The sequence below is a fragment of the Charadrius vociferus genome, unplaced genomic scaffold, assembly GCF_000708025.1.
Source record: "Charadrius vociferus isolate BGI_N301 unplaced genomic scaffold, ASM70802v2 scaffold14, whole genome shotgun sequence".
NCBI lineage: Eukaryota > Metazoa > Chordata > Aves > Charadriiformes > Charadriidae > Charadrius > Charadrius vociferus.
In genome coordinates this window covers 10985952-10999644 of record NW_009648876.1, presented here as the reverse complement: position 1 = coordinate 10999644, position 13693 = coordinate 10985952, and the positions used below count along the sequence as shown (strand labels likewise).

The window sequence follows — 13693 nt, the reverse complement described above, 5'->3', positions numbered from 1 at the left end:
GACCCGCCGGTGGGGGGACGAGCGGCTGAGGGAGGGCGAGTGGCTCTGAGGGCCCTGGGCCCCTCCGCTCGCCGGAGGTCCCCCTGGGCCGGCAGCAATTACGGGACCTTGTCCGAGGGCACAAGGTGCCGTCCCGGCTGCCCCAGGCCAGCACGCCGCCTATTCACAGATTTACCACTTTCACTTATGTTTATTTCCTTCCGTCGCGTTTAATTAGCTCTCTACGCTGCGGTAAGTGGTCTCCAAAGCCTGTAATAGAATCACACGTTACTTAAGGGAAGTAAAGGAACACGTGGACGGGAAAAAGCAAGTTTCGGTGTTGGAGCTGATACTGTTTCCTGGGCCTGCTGGTTCTTGTCTTGGCCCTGAAGTACCTGGGGCAGCTGGAGAGGGATCAGCTTCCCCTTGCTGTGCAGTGCGTGCCCAGGCTTCTGGCGATCTTCGTTTCTTTTCCTCTCTTACTCCCACGTAATAAACATATGTCTCGGCCATCGTGGCAAGTCCAGCCATTGCAGCGGATTAGGGGCACGCAGTCAGGAGCACATCTGAAAGTCGTAGCTGTCATGGTTGGTAGTTAACCATGTCTTGAGTGATGGGGAAGTGATCCTTTAAACTCATCTTCTAATAATGGATGTCTGCTGAAGTATTGTTAACCAGGGATTTTCTCTCTATAAGTCTGTAGGAAAAAAGGGAGTAGGGAATATAGCTAAAATTAAACTTGGCCTAATTTATCATAGTTCAAGTGCTTAGCCTTTTCTTTTTACTGTTCTATTAGAATATATATTTTTCTATCATTTCAGACTACAATTTTGATATTGTTAATGGGACACAAAACCTGACCCGTATGAAATTGTTCAAGGTGTTAGCATTGAACAAGGGAGTTGTTAACATTTCAGCCTTTCTTGAGATTCCAGCTTTACAGCCCTTCTGGGAAATTTGAAGTACTTGAAAGCATCACAAGCATCTGTCCCATCTCCATATCATTCTTTTTGTGTCTGCTACCTTCAAAGATCAATTGATAGCTTACTAGTGAAAGCATCTTTTATTCTTCTTTCCCTCAGGTTAAAAACATCTGGCTTTTCTCTTTGAGAAGAGCTACAGGCCAGGCAGATTGTCCCAGATACTATTGTTCCTTTTCTCTCGGAAAACTGCTTCAAGTGATTGAGCTCTTCAGTGAAGCATGACATGCCCCAGCTGCCCTGCTATCAGGCTTGTTTAACTGATTCAGCACATGTAATTCTTCAGCGTAAAAACAGCTCCTGTTCTCCAAAAGCCCTGGCAGCAGCTGGTGCGTAAGCAGTTTAAGAAGGCAGAGAGGTGGCAGAGTCTTAGTCAAAGGAAGATCCTTCTTGGGGATGTTCTGCAGACAGGATTCTGAACTAAGCTCTTCCAGGCTGGCAGTTGCAAAGCTACTTTTGCCAGAGAGCTGAAAAATTGGTAAAACTGAGCACATTGCCAGAAGCTGCTGCCCAGCACTAGTTCAGAGTTTTCGTACAAATTCTATGTACGTAATTTAGACCTGTTGCTCAGAAGATATTAACCAGAGCTGTCAGCCTACAGAGAGACTGATCTACACATTCACCGCTGCAAAGTCTGCATACAAAGGCCTTAATTTCATATACACTTTAAATTGTCATAAACAAAGTCTTGCATGTCCCTGCTTGCTTATTCCCACTGTGCCTGGCCAGCTCTTTCCTTATATGAGCCTGTAGTTTTGCACAGCTACTTGGAGAGCTGGACTGGGGAACTAAGTGAGAACAAAACAAACCCGCCTCTACTCTGCCCTCCCTAAGACAGTTCCCAGTCCAAAGGCAAGAAGGGAGTGGGAACACAGTGGATGAGTTTGTGTTTTTTTCAGCAACTGTTGGCTTATTGCAGCTTGAAGACGTGTTATTGTGACCCAAGAGACTACGTCAAGAAAATGTGTCTTGCTAAGACTTGAGCTGTTGACCATGCTGTTGGAAATAGAAGTGGCAGTGTGGTATTTGGAATTTACAGGGTTTCTGCAGTCCTTCACATCAGACAACTTTGGCCACTTCATCACTGTACTACTACTCCTTCTGTAAATTATGCATGAGAATAGTCGTCTACCCTGTAGGATCATGAGCAACTTGTATTTGGAACATTCTTTGAAGGTATAAAGTGTTATGGGTACTAAATACTGCTCTCTAATGGAGATTGATAATTATCAGAATGTTTTGTAACAATGAGGCTGTACTGTGGAAATGGACAAATAGTGCCAAATTTTTTCTCATTGGTATAAATTGTTTGGTTTGTTTTGGGTTTTTTTTTGTGAATGGAGGATGTCTCTCCTGATCCCTAAGTATTGTACAAACTGTAGGTACCTTTTGATTCTTGTGTTGAGTACATACTAGCTCTGTTAGCAGCATCCCCTGTTCTGGTCACAGTTGCACAGGCAAGTGTTCTGTGGTACAGTTGGCATTTTCACGAGACTTGCCTTGGAATATGGTATCACTCTTTCTTATAGGTGCTATTTTTGGATGAGTCTTGTATTTCTTCCTTTCTTTTTTTCTTTTAACCAGATCTGTTTTCTTTTGCCAGGTGTTCAGATCACAGCTAAGTATTTCTTCAGTCAGTGATCAAGATGCCTACAGAGCAGGATTACAGCCAGTTAGCCAGTGGAAAGCCTATGGCCTCAATGGATATCCAGGTAGGTACTTCCGGCTTCAAAAAAAATTAAACATAACCTTGTTGCTTTGGATTCAGTCACCTTCCATCTTATCCTCCTTGCTCTGCCTGAAAAAACTATTTTGGTTTGCCTAAGTATAACTTAATGTTATTTTAAATGCAGGAGGACAAATGAGTCAGCTAAAGGGTGGGCTATAAAGGTGAGAGCACAAGGACCAGTTGTTTCAGTCTCTGATCAACCACACCATCCATTGTGAGAATGGATTCCTGTTGCCTTTGAGAGAGATTTTATATTTCTGTAGCATCTACTTTTCCTCAACATAGATAATGAAAATTAGATAAGTGGCTGAAATAGGTCATTTCAAGGCATCTACTTGCTGATGTAGAACACTAAGTACAATAAGTGAGTAAGAACCTCTTGTCCTATTCAAGGTACAGAGTAATTTCATTAGGCAGGTTATTTCAAAAACTGAAATGGATCTTAGGTTTGCAGGTCACCTAGTAGAATCACAGAAAAGTGTTAGGTTGGAAGGGACCACCAGAGGTCTAGTTCAACTCCCTCCTTAAAGCAGCATCAAGTTGAAAGTTAGATCAGGTCACTCAGAGCTTTGTATGGGTGAGTTTTGGAAATCTACAAGGATAGAGATTACATGCCCCCTCTACGCACCTCTCCCAGTGTTTGGGCACTCTTGTGATTTTTTATTTTTTTTTTCACCTTGTGCGTAATCAAAATTTACCTTGCTGTAATTTGTGACTGTTGCCTCTCTTAACTTGCTGTGCACCTCTGAGGAGAATTTGGCTCCACCTTCTCTGTAGCGCCCCTTTTGGTAGTGCGTCCTAATGCAGGCCAATGTATCATCAGCCTTTGTTGCCACAAGGGTGCATTACTGATACATGCTCAATTTGTCCTTCAGCACCCCCTGGTCCTTTGATATAGAGCTGCTCCCTGGTCCTCAGGCTGTAATGTTGCACGGGGTTATTCTGCCCCAGGTGCAGGGTTATCACTGTTGAACTTCCAGAGGTTCTTGTTGGCTCATTCATTTAGTTTTCTGCTGCCACTGAAAGGGACCTTCACAGCCTCCAGCATATTCCGTGCTGCCCCAGTTTAGTGTTATCTGTAAGTGTGATGAGAATAAACATCCCATTGTCCAGGTTGTTGATGTAGTTATCAGTCTTGGCTCCAGTATCAACCTGAAGAATGCAGCTCATAACAGCCACTGGTTAGACTTTGAACCATCAAATCACTATTCTTTAAGCCTGGTGACCCAGCCAGCTTTTGCTCAGCCTTTTAATTTACCCATAAAATCCATGAGTCCCCAGTTTGGATCCAATGACACTGCAGGAGACCGACTGGAAAACTTTGCTAAAGCCAAGGTAAATGGCATCCCCTGCTCTTCCCTTGTCTGGGCATCTCACTGTAGCAGGCAGTAAGGCTGGTTAGACAAAATTTGCCTTCGGTAAATCCATGCTGGCCATTCCCAGCCACCTTATGTCTGGAAACGGTTGTCATGAAAGTTTGCTCCATAATCTTACCATGGGTTTTGGTAAGGCTGATGAGTTTGTAGTTCCTCAGATCCTTCTTACTTCATGGATTTTTGTTTGTTTGATTTTGGTTTTTCTCATGTTTCTTTTGGTTCATCGTGACTGCAGTTAGTGTCTGTGTGGGTTGCTGTGAAGCCAGTCTATGATTTCTGAAACTGAGGCAGCCACAATAGCCATCTGGCATGGTTAATATACAGGGACTTTAATAACTTCAGGAGAAAGGTTTCCACCTCTTCTTGCCTCTCTAAATTTTTTGTTCCTTTTACCTGTCATATTATAGCTGCCCTTGCTTGGTCTCACTTGTCATTTTATGTCTGTCTAAATGTCTTTCCTAGCAATTATGTGGAGGGCGAATCACAAGTGTTCCACTTAACTGCATTTTTCTTCTGCTTTGACCAAGAAAAGCTTTCACTAAAATGAAAGTATCTGTATCTACTGAATGAAATCTCTATCTACCATACAGATCCCCAAAGAATTCGTCTTTGCCTGTTTCACTCAGACCAACTCTTTCAAGGCCGTGAGGTTCAATTGTGTTGCCTTCAAAGCTTGTCTGTGGTGCTCTTTAGTCAGCTCAGAACGATTGCTACAGAAATATATTTCTTACTCTTCTCTCTCCTGCGTGTGATAAGTCACTGATTTCTAGCACTATTAGCCCTACCAGGAACTATTAGTCTCGAACATTAGTGTAGAATTTTATAGTAAAACTCTGTGACTGTTAGAAATTCAGGGGTTTCTGCCTTTCTTGACATCAGAAGCATAGCAGCGACCCACTCGTTAGTTGTTCTCACTTCTGTAAATCTAGACTAATGTGGTTTCTTAGATGTAAGCAATGAAAGGTTTGGAGAGATATGAGCATGTTCTAAGCTTCTGAGAAGAGTCATAAAATTTGGATTATTGTTCTCAGCTCTGTGTGTAACTAGTCCTCCAGGCTTCAATTCCTTCATTAATACCTGGAGATAATACATACATAGTACAGCGTAATTTCATTAATGTAGTAAAGTGCTTTGAGAACTCCACATCAAAAGCTGTAGATGGGAAGGGCAGTACTATTAGTATGTTCTGTGCAGAGGCCAACAGAAAGTAAATTTAATGCTTGTGGCAAAGAAACTTCTTGTAACCAGACCTATCCGAAGGCTGCCATAGTCTGAAGGTGCACAGAATGGAATGAAATGAATGACAGTGTATTATTAATGCACTGAAGGTTCTTTTTCTAACCAGTTAATTTAATCTTGTGAGGTCTGAGAGAGATGCTGGCAGGAAGCTTTTTCTGTACTTTTATTACCACTTTCATAAGGCCACAAGGCAAGTTTGTATCTTACTGAGACTCCTAGCCTTGCTTCTTCCTTTTTCATCTATTTTTGTCTCCGTTTAACTTGATATGACTGAGAAGTTCAAAAAGACACAGTTCAAAAACCTTGAAACCTCCTTTTCCTTTGTTCCTTATATACCCTTATCTCTCTTTGTATGTGAATTTTGTATTGGTGAGTCTTACTGAATTGACTGTCTTTAAGAGTGGGCCTTGATTCTTAGTGTAGGTACAATACAGATTAATAGCATCTTCCCATCAGACACTCCTTCATCAATACCGTCAACCCTGGCCTTGAAGGAAACACCCCTGGGGGGCTGGGGAGAAAATTCCAGTGAAGAATCCTGTTAGTACTCCTGGTGATGGCAGATGTTATGTCAAGGACTCTTTGTCTGTTAAGATACAGACTAAATCAATCCATTACGTCTCTGCTAACCCTCTTATTTGGGCTGCTGCTTGAACTCTGCCTGAGGTGCCTGGCTAAATGAATGTGCAGGCTAGCTACATGTTTATTTTGTTTTGTTAGTTAACAATTACTGCAAAGTATTTGCAGTCAGCAGCAAGCAGTTTGGGATACAATTTGACTTTCATCCCCTTTGATGAGTATTACCATACCAAAACACAAAGATGGATAGAACCAGACTTACCTGGAAATAAGCATGAAGCAAAGGACAGGACAGTTTGTTATTAGAGACTTGCTCAGCTCACGGACTGCTCTCTGCAATTCATGACACTGAAGTAGCAATAAGAAGACAGTATGAGTTCAGAGGCAGTGACAAGGTTAGTTTGAAGTCTAGTAAAACTAGGCCAGAATTACTTTAACTTCACAGGGTTCAAGAGAAAAATCTTGCTGAATCATTCCAAAATCAAATTTACTCCAAAGCAACTGGCTTTCCAAGTTCCTACGCCTTGATCTACCTGCAATCAATATGCCTTACACAGATATGTCCTTTATTGTCATTTTTTACTTGGACCAGTGTTGGCTGCTCTCCCTGCCTTCTACCTTATGGCCACCGTTTGTTTGTACTGAAAAAACCAATGTTTTAACTGTTCAGACCTGTTAATAGATTTAATCTGCTTACATGCAAAGTCAGTGGTTGTATGTCCATGGTGTTTTTCCAGTACCTCCAACCCCTGTCGTTTGCTCTAGTTTTAGAAAAAAACAGCGAAATGCCTAATCATACTTTCTTCCCAACCCCTCCCTTATTCTCTGTCGTCAGGGTTTATTTTCATACCAAACCCTTTCCTTCCGGGCTGCCAGCGTCATTGGGTGAAACAGTGTCTCAAGCTATACCCCCAGAAACCCAATGTCTGCAACCTGGACCTGCATATGGCTCCTGAGAAGACTATTGACCTGTGGGGACAGAGCAAGGAGCAGCTGAGGTAAGTCCACAATAACCTTTGGTGGTCAAAACTAACGGAGCTAGAAGGTCTGGGCTCTGAGAAGCTCTAAGAAAAATGAGCAGGGAAGGGAAGCTGAAAAAGAATGCATACATGCTGGCAGTATACAGATAGCATCAGACATGCCAAGTTAAAGATGGATTTTTCCTGGCTTGATGTGCATCTGTGTTAATTCTTTGCTTTCATGCTCACAATGGGATTTTCTAGTAGCAAATTATTCCAAAGCCATCAGTCAAATGTAAAATAGTGACCCTGGCTGATATTGGAAGCTTGCGAAGCTTAGCTACAAGTGGAACCATGAGGTCCCTCTAGGCCTCAGTTTTCCTGAAGCAAAAGGGATTCTTTCCAAGCACCGCACTCACGCTAGCTCTTCTTCCCAGTCAGCTGGCGGCCCTAGTATACTGTAATTGAAAGGCTGTTACCTGCATTTCTTTGAACTTTTCAGTCAGCTAGTTTCTGTGGGTTTATTTTCCAAAGTATTTCTTTGGTTTTGGTTTGGGTCTGTTTTGGGGGATTTTTATTTCATTCACTCTGAGATAGTGCCATTTTCATGGCAATCCTGTTTACTCTGAAAGATTCCTCCAGGTTCAGAGTTCTGTGGCTGATGCAGCTGCCTTTCCTCTACCTGATTTGGAAGTTAATGGAGAATTTGTCCAAGTTTTAAAGTCAAGTAGGAAGTTTTAAAGATTTTTTTTTTTTTTAAGTCACCTGTAAAAATACATACAACCTTTTAGTTGTTTGGGTATTTATCATCATGTTGTTGATTTCACTGCTCATTTTTCATAACAATCGTTTCATGTGATGGAATGACCAGAGTTCCCTAGAACTCTCATCTTCCACCTCAGTCTTGTAGTAAAATTGACACGCTGAGGTTTTTCTTCAAAAATACTTGTTACATCTAAAAAAGCAAGATTTGGACTTTAAAATATTTGCACCTAGAAGAGTTATGCCTCCACTTGTGTTTTCCAGGCTTAGTCAGAATTAGTTTCAGAAATTCAGACACCTTTTTTGTGTTCCATAAAGGGTGAAAAAAATGTTGTTTGAAAGTGTTGTGCCTTGTGCCCTACAGCTGAAAAAAGTGGGGTACTTGTTGCAGCTTGACAGGCCTTTCCCAGCAGCACCTCCTGTGTGCACAGAGAATGATCAGAACAGAGGTTAATTTGCAGCTGAATCCAGTTCAGTTGAAAATAGTGTTTGGAAGAGTGATGGCTGGCAGAAACATTGGCAGTTTTATTAAGCACTTGCCTGAGTCTCCCAAGTGAGCAAACTGCTGTATTTTTGCTTTTACCTAGGGGACAGCGGATCAAACTAGCAAACTTGTCTAGTATCTGGAGTGAGAGCCTTTCAGGGAGGGGAGAAACAGAGTGCTTAACTAAAAAGTGGTCTAATTGCGAGATTGGACACAACTTTAATGCTTTTTAAAGCCATCAGGAAGATGCATAAACATGCTTGGGTTATGGCTTATCTTCTCTTTTCAGGATGCAGGAACCACAAGGGAGGGAAAGTCCATACAGTTCCTAGAAAAGTATGCTATGCTGTCTTCACAAAGTGGCATTTGGATATTTTCTTTAGTGCTGGAGACAATTAAAAGCATAAAAGGAGGTGGAGCATCCCTACAAGGGATATGTATATCCTTATGTATAAGGAAAAGGCTGGGGGGATTTTATAGATTCAATCATTTACCAGTGAATAAAGAAAAAAAAGGAGTTTCAGACCAAAGCCCCCCTGCTGTTCAGTCTTGTTCTCTTTCTAACGTAGTTAGACCAGCATTTCTCTGCTTTCTTGTAGGAGCATCTTCTGCTACAGCTCTAGAAACTCATTGTTTCCAGATGCATAACACTCAGACTTTCCTCTCCTTAGCAATTACATGCAAAATACTAAGTGCTGGAAATATGGACCTACCGAGCATATTAGGGTTCCTGCATTTCCCTTCCTTGTTATTTTCCATTAAATGCCTAGAATATTTTTTCCTTGTGTTTGCAGCTTTTAGATCTTCTCAGATTCTGTTCTTTCACTTCCAGGTGCTCAAATAGTACATGCTTAATTCTGACTTCTGAATCTGCATCAGTTCATGGTGTTGTCTCCATCTGATAACCCGTTATGTACCATGTTGAAAATAGAAGCTTTCAAACTGACAGCGGTTTGCAGCGAGCCCTATAGCTTGCACAATTTGCATGAACTGAATTTTCAAGGTCTTTGGAGGAAAAAAAATAATGGCACTGAAAATAAAAGTTTAGCAATGATGGTTTTAATAGGCTGTCATATGGATGAATGAATCTCATTACTGCATGCTGCACTACCAGAAACCCTCAGAAATTAACACATACCCTATTTCTTTCCATTTTGTCTTTGCAGAAGGAAAGGTTCCAGTAAACGGGAGCCCAGAAGCTTATTGGAGAAGCTGCGCTGGGTGACCCTTGGTTACCATTATAATTGGGATACTAAGGTATTGCAATTAAATTCTTCTCCATTTGTCCTAGCTGTAAGCACTCAGAATGGGAGACAGAGGAGGGTATCATGGAATAAAATGCTTATGATCCTACAAAACAGTCTTGAGGAAAGGCTCTCACAAACCATGCTTGTAAGAACGCTTTAATCTGTATTAGTTTACTGTGAAGGATTTAACAGCAAAATTCCATTGCTGCATTCTTTCGTTTGAAAGGTAACATGGTAGCATATACTCATCTCTAGCCCTGTGACTCTATTTCAGGGTCAGTGAGCATTTTTAGCCTAACAAAAGGGATGGTAACAAAAGCATTGTTAACTACCTACAGTGAAAATGACCATGGTGCTTGAAGACAGCTACTTCTAAGACACTACTACTCTTTTGAGGGGTGAGCGAGAGCCTGAAGAGACTGCTGCTGATGTGACTTTGACCTTAAGAGTCTGAACCAGTATAGTACAGTCTCACCAACTAACAGCTCTTTTGGGGCTCCTGACCAAAATAAAGTTTTTTGTAAGACTGAGTCAGGTGGAGGCTGAGAAAGGATGGCAGAGTGAACATGCAGTCTTATCAGTATATTGAAGATACTTCACCAAATCTGCTTGCAGCCTTAAATTTACCAGGTCAGCCTGTTATTGGGTGGCCTTAATAAAAACTTGGTTATTCCCTTCCAGGCCTTTCAGAATCACTCATGGGAGAGAGGAAAAAGTAGGTTTGCAATTGATTCCTGTTGTCTTATTCTTCAAAGCAGGAACAAAGATGCTTGTTTCAGAACTCTGCTGATGAGATACAGAACTGTCTTTCCATTGGCAGCTTTAGGTAGTGACCAAGTAGATCCTCAGGATGTTGGTATTAACCTTAGGTACTAGTCTTACTGACTTCAAGTTTGCCATCCAGATACAGTGATTAATCCACAATTAATTAATGTCTGGCAGTCTTAGCATAGCCCAGAATTAAATGATAAGATGTAAACTTGCTGTGGTTCTACCTATGTTGTAGTGATTTTCCAGGCAAATATGATGTCCTCCATGACTATCAGCCAAACTTCTGAGTTCTCATTCAATGTTTGTTTCCAGTTGTATTTGCTGCTCTGATGTTCTGGGTGTGGCTTGTTTTTGTTTGTTTTTTTTTTTTTCCACTCTCCTTCCTCCAGAAGTACTCAGCAAATCACCACACTCCTTTCCCCTCAGACCTTGCATTCCTGTCAGAACAAGTGGCTGCAGCCTGTGGGTTCCGGGGTTTCCAAGCACAAGCAGGGATCTTGAACTACTATCATTTTGACTCATCATTGGGAATTCATGTGGATGAGTCTGAACTAGACCATTCTCGGCCCCTTTTATCATTCAGGTGAGTCAAGGAAAGCACTTGGGTCTTGTGGAAGGATTGGTAGCCTTTTTTCTGTGGTTGCATATGGTTATAGGAAGTTGGTATGATGTAGTTTGCTAATTGGGTATATAATCTTTACTCTTTGAAGACTTGAATAGTAGGAAGCTGTGGCTCAAGGGAAAGGGTTTTTCTTTGAAGACTGCTTGAATAGCATGATGTGGCACCTGGAGTGGAAGAGCTTTTTGCACAGAGCACGGTTCTGTTCTAAAGCAGCAGCGTGGCAATTGGGTACTAGCAGGCAAGGATGAAATACCTCAGCAGAGCTTCAGACCTGGCAGGACAACGCTCACACTATGCTTACCTTGAACCCGGCCTCTTAGTCTATTTTCCATGTTCTCATTGTAAAGTTGTTATAGGTGTCCATCTGGTTTTCTTGTTTGGGATTTTTTTTATGAAGGTATTTAAGTGCTAATATTTTCTTACTGTACATATAATTGTTCTTTACCTGAATTTGTTTTCTCTTCTCTCTCCATCCTCATGCCATCTCTAGTTTTGGGCAATCCTCGATATTTTTGCTTGGGGGCCTGAAGCGGGAGGAGGCCCCAACAGCAATGTTCATGCACAGTGGAGATATCATGGTGATGTCTGGCTTCAGCCGTCTGCTGTACCATGCTGTCCCCCGGGTGCTCCCCAACCCTGAAGGGACAGCTTTGCCTTCATGCCTGGAACAAGAACTTTCTTCAGACCTTCCTGTTGGCTCGGTTATTGAGCACAGCTCTGATGAGGATTGGCAGGTCTGTGCCAAGTACTTGCAGTCTTCCCGCATTAATATGACTATTCGACAGGTGTTGGCTGAGGGTCAGAAGTTTCCAGAGGAATTTGGGACAAATGGAAAGGGGCAGGCACCCTCTGAAGACAGTCACCAGCAGGAGAACAGCAGAGCCAAGAGACATAAACCAAATACAGACAGCTGAGACCAGGAGATCATGCTGACGTGGACTGGACAGGCAACCTCCATACGGCATTGGGAACTAATGTAATCATATTAGAAGCCACTTGTCTGTATTGGGACTAATAAACTTCTACAGAATAAATGTAGTCCTTCTTCCTGTAAGAAGTAAATTGGGGGAGAAAAAGAATTTAAAAGAAAAAGAAGGATAAGGTTTGGACTGGGACTCAGGAGATGAACTCTATTGCTTTTTTGTTGCAGACATTTACTGGACTTGGTTCCCTTTAAAATACCTGTATGTCAGAGAATTTTAAGCTTGGTTCAGTAATGCTCATAAAGTATTTTGAAATCAGTGGGCAGAAAGTGCTAGCAAAAGATACAAAATTGCTGTGTGTTAAAGAAGCCTATTGGGCTTGCAAAGCTCAGCTGAAGTGCAGTAACAAGTATGAGAATACGCTGCTATGGGGGTGAGACCTACCTGCAGCATTTCCAAGAGAATTACCTCTACAGCAGAAACTGGTTCGGTGATCAGAAACTAGCAGCTGCCTCAAGCAAAACCTGCTGCAAGCTTACTGTAGTTCTGTGCTCTCCTTTTGCCTGCTTGCACTTACTCAGCTGCAGCAGAAACTGCTCTTGAGTGGAATTGGACTTTTTTTTTGCATACCTCAGATTTTAGAGAGAAACAGTTGGGGGCAATATCTTCTGAGACTATCTAGTAGCTCCCAGCTGTGTCTCCTCCCAACAGTGTATGAGACCGAGCCCTACATCCCCATTCTTTCAAAACTGCCCCTTCTTAAGTGCCTGGAGGTTATGGTCCTCCAGTCCCAAGCTAGCATCTTTAAGGAACAGAATGACTCGCAAGTAGAAGCAATGAAGTTTTAAATTAAGTACCTAAAAAAATTAATCAGTGACTATCTCTGTCACCCAAAGATAAACATATTGAAACAAAGAAAAGCACTAGCTTTTGTGCCAGTTCTCTTTAACACTCAGACCTTCCAATCTGCTTTTTAATGCAATTTTAATTGTTGGAGTGGAATGCACTATCCCTGGGGTATTTTGTTGCACTTTCCCAATGAATAAACTTACTCACTTTTTAAATTAAAGATCTCTATCAGTTTTGAGCTGGCTTTTTTCTTCTTTTCTTTTCATCCCTGTTAGTTATTTCAGTGTATTGTTAATGCTGCCGCACCCCTTGTGCTGTTCCCTCCACCCTTCTTTTGGATCTACTGCCATCTACGGTGGAGGAGCCCTGTGTACGTCTGCAGGGCTGCTTTGCTTATGGGCAGTTCAGGGTTTCTTGGGCAGTTTCAGAGAGATGTTGCCCGCACTATCAAAGTCCAATTTATTATGTATGTGGCAGCTTTTCCTCATGGGGAAGGTGTGTCTGGTCTGCTTATTTCATAGCAGCTGAATGTGTGTATGTGTGCGATTAATTCCTTATATAATTCCAATACTGCAAAGAGCTCCAGTAATTTAACATCTAAAATAATCAGATGTGGGTTTTAATATCTTATTCTATGCCAGAAATGTGTCCTTTCTGTATCCTAGGTCTGGTGTATTTACAGCTTGAGCCCTGGGAGAGGGAATACTATTGTGCAGAGAGGTTACAAGAGGGCCAGAAAGGAAAGTTGACTGAGTAAGTCTCAGAAAACAGCAAACTCCCTTAGTGGCACCTGAAGGTGGGGAAGGGGAGAGGAGTATTTGTTTTCCTGGCAGTGAGAAGGCAGACTGGCTGTTCCTCACTCTTGAGAGGGAGGCAAAAATCTGCCAACTCACTTGGCACCGGAGACCAGAGAAGATGGAGTCATGGAACTAGATGGTCACAAACTACAGCTGGCTTCTTCATGTCGCAGGCTGAGGTTTAAGTCCATGGTTCTCATTTCTTCCATCTTCAGTTCCCTACAACTATATAACAAATGACAAACAATAATTTATTCCAGGATTCAATTGTTCCTGTGATTCAAGGACAAGAAACCATACTGTTTATCCTGTGCAGGTTGAAGTTGTAGTAAATGCTGCAAACTACTGATAGCAATTGGTCATGGGAAGTATCCTGTCCATTGAAGCCTTATGTTGA

General features: G+C 42.0%; 2 protein-coding genes across 2 annotated transcripts in view; one reads left to right on the top strand and one right to left on the bottom strand.

The window, feature by feature from the left end:
• SLIRP (SRA stem-loop interacting RNA binding protein) overlaps nt 1–492 on the bottom strand; it is a 4981-nt gene extending 4489 nt beyond the window's left edge. The window contains exon 1 of the mRNA XM_009887056.1: nt 463–492. Within this exon, the coding sequence (XP_009885358.1) occupies nt 463–492 (30 nt within the window). The remainder of the gene's footprint in view (nt 1–462) is intronic.
• Nucleotides 493–1952: 1460 nt separating this feature from the next.
• On the top strand, nt 1953–11641 carry ALKBH1 (alkB, alkylation repair homolog 1 (E. coli)). Its single transcript, XM_009887055.1, has 6 exons — nt 1953–2045; nt 2563–2671; nt 6718–6880; nt 9254–9344; nt 10495–10688; nt 11218–11641. The coding sequence occupies exons 1-6, from the start codon at nt 1953–1955 to the stop codon at nt 11639–11641; spliced, it is 1074 nt and encodes a 357-aa protein (XP_009885357.1).
• Nucleotides 11642–13693: the final 2052 nt, after the last annotated feature.

Excerpts from the sequence above, each read along its gene's own strand:
- ALKBH1 (XM_009887055.1), top strand. The coding sequence starts at position 1,953 with ATGCTGTTGGAAATAGAAGTGGCAGTGTGGTATTTGGAATTTACAGGG. Across the intron at positions 2,046-2,562 it reads ACTTTGGCCACTTCATCACT|GTGTTCAGATCACAGCTAAG; the intron begins GTACTACTACTC and ends TTCTTTTGCCAG. Across the intron at positions 10,689-11,217 it reads CGGCCCCTTTTATCATTCAG|TTTTGGGCAATCCTCGATAT; the intron begins GTGAGTCAAGGA and ends TGCCATCTCTAG.